This window comes from Henckelia pumila, chromosome 3, assembly GCF_033568475.1.
Source record: "Henckelia pumila isolate YLH828 chromosome 3, ASM3356847v2, whole genome shotgun sequence".
NCBI classification, from domain to species: domain Eukaryota; kingdom Viridiplantae; phylum Streptophyta; class Magnoliopsida; order Lamiales; family Gesneriaceae; genus Henckelia; species Henckelia pumila.
In genome coordinates, this window is record NC_133122.1 from 172770125 (window position 1) to 172778772 (window position 8648).

An 8648-nucleotide genomic window follows, 5' to 3' on the forward strand; every position below is an offset into this window, starting at 1 on the left:
AAAAAAATTTACAACTCCATCCGGGCCTAGAAAGGATTGAAATCCTAATACTAAAAAATTAAATTCAAGGCTAAGTATGCGGATTAAATGGGGTTGATTCTCCATCCAGGCTATAGACGAAGGGATTGAAATTATAATCCTGTCTTAGTGATAGCTAAGTTAGCGGGTAATTATTGGAGTTAAAGCAATACCATGTGCAAAATCCGGAGGTGCATAATTTTATCTCAAGAGAGTTGTGTTTTTGTTTGAAGATTGTTGGGAGGAAAGAGCTCTTGATGGGGATACTCACACTGATTTGTCATAGGTCGGCGAACAGTCTTAAAACTGACTTTTTTGAAGTTACATGTAGCTGAAATAACATGACACACACGCACACACGTTCACGATTGACTGATTATGTATTATGAAAAATCGAGAGTCTTCATAATTTTGTTTTGTATGTGAAAACTTCTTTGAGGCTATGATTTCATTATTCATTTGTGTTTATGTTTTGTGTTGCTCGAGGGCGAGCAAGGTTTAAGTATGGGGGAGTTTGATATGTCGATATTTTTCTATGTTTACTTGGATTAAATTATGATGATTAGGTACATTTTGATTGATTATATTCATGTTATAGTTCCTAATCATTGTATGTGATTTGATATAGGAAAAGAGAAGAAATGGAACTAAAGATGGAAGAAAGAGCCGAGATAAGAGAAGAATTACGAAGCAGCAATGATCAGAAAATCATATTTAATTTTAGAGAAGTCAAAATCCAATCTTCACCGTTCAGAATGAAGTTCAGGATTTTTAAAGCAGCTGTCCAAATTTCAACTCAATTCGACGGCTAGATATCCGGATATAAATTTTTCAAAATCGCTGCTCGCTTGAAAAAAGTCGTGCTCGATCCTACCAAGTCACAGGATCGAGCGCGAGAAAGAATTTGCAAACAGTAAGTTGGATATTTTTGTGCGCTCGATCCTACCAACTCGTGCGATCGAGCACGCCCATGAGAGACGCAGGCAGTAGGTTCACCATTTTCTTGGCGCTCAATCCTACCAACTCACAGGATCGAGCACACCGACTTTTCCGAGAAATATTTTTAAGTTAGGAAACTTATTTATTTAGGAATCTAGTCTTATTTAAGGGTTTTGATCTTGTTTTTTGAGAGGATGATCAATCTTCTGGACGGCTGAACACGCAAGAAAACATCTGCCGACTAGGTTCTATCTTCTCTGTTCTTAGATTTTAATCTTTCTAGTTTTTGTACTTGGTTGAGGAAGACAAACCCTTGATTTTATTCAATTTGTGAGATTTTGATTTTCAGTGTTTGATTTTAATTGCGTATCAAAATTTGTTCTGGATTATTTTATGCTTGTATGTGAGATTATAGGCCTGTGATTTCGCTATACAATCTACCGCTAAATTAGAATTCAAATCCGTAATTGTTTGAATTATCTAATTTGTGAAGCAACTGCATTTAATATTTTCTGCTGTTGAATTTGTTAAATCCTAGGAACAACAATTGACTAGGCTAAATACATCCGCTGGTGCATGTGTTGTCTAGATTCATCAGTTTCACTCGTATGAATGCTACCTTAGATTTAAATCTGGATCGCTGGTATTTGGGTTGATTTATTGGTAAGAGTTAATCTAGAACGCTGGTGTCTAATTAACTAAAATTAAGGTGAACAGGAATTAAATTTCCAATTGTGAATATTCAATGAGAATTAATTATTTTTGAGAATCAATGATCGAGTGAATGATTTCAACGGTGTAGTCGACCGATACCAAGACTTGTTTTTAATTGATTTCTCTAGTTTAATTTAATTCTTGCATAGTAGTTAATAGAATAAAAAAAAAACCCCTTTTAATTATTTTTAGTATTTTTAAGAACACAAATAAATTTCACTTTTCTCGTGGGAACGATCCCTACTCTCGCTACTTCATTTTATTTAGTTAATCTGGGTTGGGTTAATTTGGGCGCGACACGAGTAAGCGCTACCAAATTTTGGCGCCGTTGCCGGGGAAGACGTTTAATTTATTTGTGTTTTTGTTTTTGTTTTTTATTATTTTTTTCTTTCACCGTTTTTTTCTGTTTTTGAAAGAATTTTTGTGGTGTAATACTTTGAGATGTCAAGTCGACAAGTATTCACAAGTTTTACCCAGTAACACGGAGAGTCATTCTACGCAGCATGGAAGAGATTCAAATATTTGGAAACCATCTTCCGGTATCATGATTTTTCTAACTATTCTCTCCTTACATATTTTCTTAATGGTTTGGATGCAATGACGAAGATGGGTAATTGATGGATCTTTCACAACCGGTATATCAATATTTTGCCGAGATGCTGATACCATGAGACACATGTTGGATGATATGGAAGAGTTTGACTATTATCGGTATTCGCAATCTCAATACTCGGATTTTACAGACCAACCATTTGAGCTTCAAAAGGAGGAGGGAAGTTGTTCGAAGTTGATCTTACACCCGCTAGAGGATATAATGAGCAAGCTTGTGCCATCAAGCCCCTGTGTTTCGTATATCATTGCTTTCGTATTGAGCGTAGTCGCTCATGCCCCTGTGTTTGTGTATCTTGGATACCTTTGTGGCGGGACAGGTCTTAGGCTCGACAGTGCGGGCGGTTTGAGGCAGGAGTGAGACCCGGTGCCAGAGCGGCAGTGTGAGTGCTAGAGGTTAGGGATTTGATACCCTAGTTTGATATGGTTGTATAAACGGGATTTATTCATAAATTTTCGACCGTCGGTTGTATTCCGCCGACTTGATTTGTTGTATTTACTTTCCGCTGTTAAGATTTTAATTTAATTATTATTCATGCGCAATTAATCTCTGATTAGATAGTGGATCCGGGTAGGATCGCTACATGCTTATAGACTTGGACTTGAGTACCCGAGTTGCTAGGTTGCTTGATTAGAGGTACAAATGTACTATTTGAGATATCTAAGTTGAGTATGCATATTTTATGTTTGCATGTTTTATGTGCATATATTATGTCATTATTATGATGCATATAATACCATGTTGAGCTTGTATACCTTGACATAACTCGTAGTGGGGTCGCTCAACCTCGATTATTAATTGGATGGTAGGACCCGTTGGTGGGGATCAAGTCACAGATACCCACAGATTTATTTTTGGTGTGTGAGCCCCCTCCTTATATGACGACCCAGTGTGCTACATATCATGGCGTCAGTTGATTGAGCAATAGCTTTACCGTGATAGGTTTATGGTACCCGTATATTCATTAATATTCAATAGACTATGTATACTCATACTTTTGTACTGGACGTTGTTAGCGCTCATGTCCTCAGTTTTTTCTTGGACGCCCCATTCTACGAGGCAGGACTTATGTTGAAAGAACCCGGATATAGCGGTCGCTGATGTTGCAGCAGTTCCTTGGGTTGTTGTTTTTTTCTAGTATCAGGATTCTGATGAGAATATTTTTAGTATTATTTTCGATGGGATTGTAAACTATATTTCACCTTTGATTTTAGGGTCGGTTTTATTCCGCCGGTTGTTTGTTGTAAGACTTTATTTCCACTATTTATTGATTATTGTGTTTTTAAAACTTAACTACATGTTTAAAAATATTTAGTAGGTGATCTCGGAGCAGGTCACTACAATGCAGGTTTACCCTAATTAGCCACATTCTATACATCAATTCATTGATCATAGAATATCAGAATTCATTTCTGATTAGACCCATAGAATCATGGTAAGAGCACCTATTAGCTTTACCCCATGATTTCCTAGGTATCACATATAGTGCTTGCAAGAACCAATCGACTAAGGTTACACTACAGTCTCTTCATCTCATACATCCCGATGGAATCTTCAATCATTGGTACATCGATGGTTGATCGAAATTTGATAACCATATGAAACACATCAGAAGATACATAGTTGTATCGCATGTTCAACTAGAGAAACTATTTTTCCAAAAAGACATATCTTGCTCTGGCCAGAGACTCCACACACTATTATCTCTTCAGATCACTGATATCCACGCCCGTAGGCGAGCGATGAATCCGAGACTACAATGCATTGGATACTACATGTGTCACAACTACACCCAATCTCTCCACCTGATGACCCTCACGGAGTCGGTAAACGAATCAAAGTGCAGTCCTAGCATATAGAGCCTCAGTGTTTTTGCGGGTCATAAGGACTAATTTGTACTACCATAATCACGAACTTCTCCACTCGATGAATAACAACCACTTGAAAAGTCCTAGGGAGGGTAGTTCAGTGAACTCATCAAATGAACATCATATTGTATGTTTGAATTTCTCTGTGTCTTGACCAATGAAATGTGATACACAACATCACAGATGCTAATATCAAACTCAAGCGATCTTTATCCATCTTTTAGGCGGCTTAATTGACTAGGAACTTGTTTAGAATATACATTAACTTAAATATGTGTTTTATTATTGTCATCATATGTAAAACTTTATATTTATTGTATTATGCTATATTCAAGGTATTTATCTATGCAGCTTGCATGTGCATATGGATAAAGAAATGCTAAAATAAATATAAAATGTAAATTATATTAAAATAAAGATTTTTTTTATTACACTTGAATCAATAACATCTCTAGCCAACAATTGGATTGCATTACATCTACTCTAACAAAATATATATGATACTTGATGAAAGATAAGAAAGCACATCATAAGTTGGATCCCACATATTCCATCTATAATTTCATTATCTTTCTATAATATTAGTTTGAATCCTTTATAACTGCAAGTAGTGTGTATTTAATTAAATTTATCGTATTTGAGTAGTAATATAATTCAAGATTGTGTTCAAAAACAAAATTTATGTTGGTGAATTGTGGGCGTTGTTGCATGGTATGAGTCTTTGCAAGATGTGGGATATCACCAAGGTTTGGATATATTCCGATGCGATGGAGGCGATTCATGATGTGCTAGATGAGTCGGAGTATCTAAATATGACCTGCTGGGCGTATCATAGTTGTCGTTCGAGAGATACTTTTGGATGAGTTTTTTTTTAGGGATAAAGCACATGCGTAGGAAGGCCAACGTGCATGACTGCCCATGTGATTGCTAAATTTGCGTTATCTTGTATGCGTCCATTTACGTGGATTGGTTTTTCCATCTTGGCTTCATGATGCCATACTCAAACATAATTTATATTCTCGTAAAAAATAAATGTTGGCAACAGTAACGGAACCCAGTGCATATATAATTGGGTCGGGTTGTACAACCCCAACTTTTAAAAAATAATCCGACTGCTATAATAAGGCTCAAGGTGAGTTTTTAGGAAATTCGGTAAAGAAGAGCATGAGAGTCACGTGACTCATAATCTGCTCCGACGGTCGGAAGGAAACCCAATCTCATCTCATCTTTATCAAAAAGATCAACGGCCCAGATTCTCCCTTGTTATCGACCCCACAAACTTACAAAAGAAATAACATTTTTTTAATAAAAAAAAATATATACATTGTATATTCTATTTGTGTGGAACGAAATTAAATTAAAATCGAAGTTGAATGATATAGTTTACATTACATCCATTTTTCATTTTGCAAGCAGAGAAGTTCTCATCTTGTGGTTTGCGCAATCTCTCTGCATTTTGGCATACATTTTTGGCTAGTGTTGATTGAGAGATTATTGGGTGCTCCATTATCATATTCTACAGATCTTGAGGTGTGTTTGGTTTTTCTACTGAATTTTTATATTTTGTGTTTGTGCGAGGATCTGAAATGGTGGCTTGGTATTTTGGTGATGCTGTATACAGATAATGGATAAGTTGCAGTGGGGGAACAGAAAGAGACTAAGGTGTGTAAAAGTTAAAGATCCGGATTTGAATGGGAAAACAGATGGAAGCGGCGTCGGTGTCGGCGTTATGAAGAAGAAAATCACTTCAAGGGTTGTTGAAAACAATCACCATAATAATAATATTACCAACGGCGGTAAAGATGGGCTTGGTCTACCTCCAGTTCCATCTCCTCTTCGTCCCAACAGGTAACAACATCAATCAAGGCAAAAGATTATGAATTTCAAGAAAAAAAAAATCGAATCTTTCTTGTTTTTTCGAGTCCCCTTTCTTTTTTCAATAATGTTTTTGTTGGTACTATATATTGAAAAAAAAAAGGATTGTTTTTTTTTTTTTAAAGATATTTATTTTTTTCTAAGTTTTTTTTGTTTGTTTGAAGTGTGCTTCTGAATTTCTTCGTTTTTCCTTCAATTGATGTGGCTCTGGAATCTCAACTTTTCGATTTGTTTTCTGTATCTTAAACTGAGCGGGATGCTGTGTATCTTGGATCAGAAAGATTAGATAAAAGTTGAGTATCTGGTACAAGCAAATTTGTTGAACATTCTTTTGGAGGTTTTGGTAGCGGTTGTTGGATCCAAGTATATGCTAGTCATTCGTATCATTGTGGTTGGTTAATGCTTACATATCCAATCAGTCTCTCATCTACATAAATTTTATTCAAAGTTTTGTTTTCTACAACAAAACGGAGAATGGATTGTGTGTAAGTAACTAAGTAAGAGATGTATGCAAATATATGCGTAATTCAAACCAGTAATGAATTCATAACATTCACTACAGGGAATTGGGGATGAGTAGATCTGGTGCAAATGATAACCGGAAAGCATCAGCATCTTCATCTCCTGAGAAGGAAGACAGGTATTACACGACGAGGGGATCCAGTGGCGGATTCGAAGATGGCAACAAGTTGCTATTTGCAAATCCTGCCAAGGAGGAAAATAAAAAAATGGTTTGGCCAAAGTTGTTGATTTCTTTATCTAATAAAGAAAAAGAGGAAGATTTTATGTTGATGAAAGGATGTAAACCACCCCAAAGGCCAAAGAAAAGGGCTAAGTTGGTTCAAAGAACCATATTGGTGAGCAAATTTAGTTGACGAAGAAGTTATGTAAATCTAAATCATGCATTGAGATATAATGACATCGTATTATCTGTTTGTAGTTGGTTAGTCCCGGTGCTTGGCTATCAGACTTGTGCCAAGAAAGGTATGAAGTGAGGGAGAAGAAGACCTCTAAGAAGGTACTCAAGATTTTTCTTTCGCCTTTCACTCTCTGTTTGATTTTACTTCAAATGCCCGATTCCGATGGTAGAGTTAGGATGCCATTTCTTATTTATAATTTTTGGGCAGAAACCAAGAGGATTGAAGGCCATGGGAACCATGGAAAGTGATTCGGAATGACGACATTGCTACAAGAAAGTGATTTTTTCAACCTTATATTTTAACTCGCAGAATTTCAATTTGTGATGTTGCCCCGCCTTTTGATTTGTATTCTTGAAGTGGTATTCTTTGCACAGAAGTCTGAGTTCTACCTGATAATTATATTGCAGTGACATTTTGGTAAGATGCAGATCACGAATTATTTATACCAGTCCACAAAGATAATTATTAATTTAATGGGGCTTGCTCGTCATTTTTATAGACTGTTTATCTTGTTCTTGGCCTTTACGAGACCGAGTCTGGGTCATAAATTATTATTCTTGCTTTAAACAAACACAGTAGAGAAAATGTTCTTGTTCCATCTAATCTATGCTACGTATTCAGAAGAAGACAATGAAGGGAAGTGCGTTTCAAGAGGGAGGGAGAAAAAACACAAAAAACAAAGAACCAAAAAAAAAAAAAAAAATCACTAAAACTAGAAAGAAGGACGTGTCTATTAACCTTAGTTGTAATATAATTTTTTCTTCTTCCATTTTTGACTTAATTATTTTGGTATTTTTTTCATCTTCGAGTTATCGTTTTAAGAATACAGATTATGATATACTTTTAAATTATCATGTGGTTATCTTTTGATAAACTTTGTGTGAACCGCACCGGTGCTGTTATCTAATAACATGGTAGAGTTTAACTTAGCATATGAATATTATTTCAATGATAGATCTAATATTCCATTATTTGTCACGTCAACAATATATCATTAGTTACACTTAAAAATACGAACTATTGGATTCATAATTTGGGTATTATCCTTAATGTAGGAGCTCATTAACCCTAATAACATCGGAGATCTGGTTCTTAAACCATTATCTTATCGATAAATGCTAGCATCTTTGAGTGCTATTACCACCCATGGTATATTAATCAAATCATTAAGGGTATGTTTGGTACGGATGATGAGATAAATAATATATAGATAAGTAATGTATTGTAATAAAAAATAAATAAGAAATGATAGTGGATTAATATTTGATTTGATTGATATATTATAGTTGATTTGATTTGATTGATTAAATTTTATATAAAAATTATAAATTACCATTTTATCCTTTTAAATAATGAATAAAATATAAATCATATTATTTATAAAGGGTAATATAGTAATTTAAATTCAATGATTTGATTGATGTATGATAAATAATTAATGATTTGATTGATGTAAAATTATAATTAATAGATGATAAATAATATGATGAGAAGAACATAAGATTAAAGAGGATAAATTTATACATGGATTATTAATAATGCTACCAAACATAGCCTAATAGTATAATTGGAATAGATAAATTAAGATAACAAATTTGAAACTGAAAAATGATTTAGCATGAAAAATTAAGAGGTGTAACTAAATTAGTGTTTAGGATGGACAATTTAAGATAATAATTTTGTAACTTAAAGATTTAATAAATG

General features: G+C 34.6%; 1 protein-coding gene across 1 annotated transcript; it reads left to right on the forward strand.

Annotated features, from left to right (window-relative positions):
* The first annotated feature begins 5518 nt into the window (after positions 1–5518).
* LOC140892773 (uncharacterized) lies at positions 5519–7418 on the forward strand. Its single transcript, XM_073301764.1, has 5 exons — positions 5519–5679; positions 5771–5997; positions 6587–6881; positions 6965–7042; positions 7152–7418. Exons 2-5 carry the CDS (start codon positions 5774–5776, stop codon positions 7200–7202), a joined length of 648 nt encoding a protein of 215 aa, XP_073157865.1. The 5' UTR covers positions 5519–5679; positions 5771–5773; the 3' UTR covers positions 7203–7418.
* The last annotated feature ends 1230 nt before the right edge of the window (positions 7419–8648 follow it).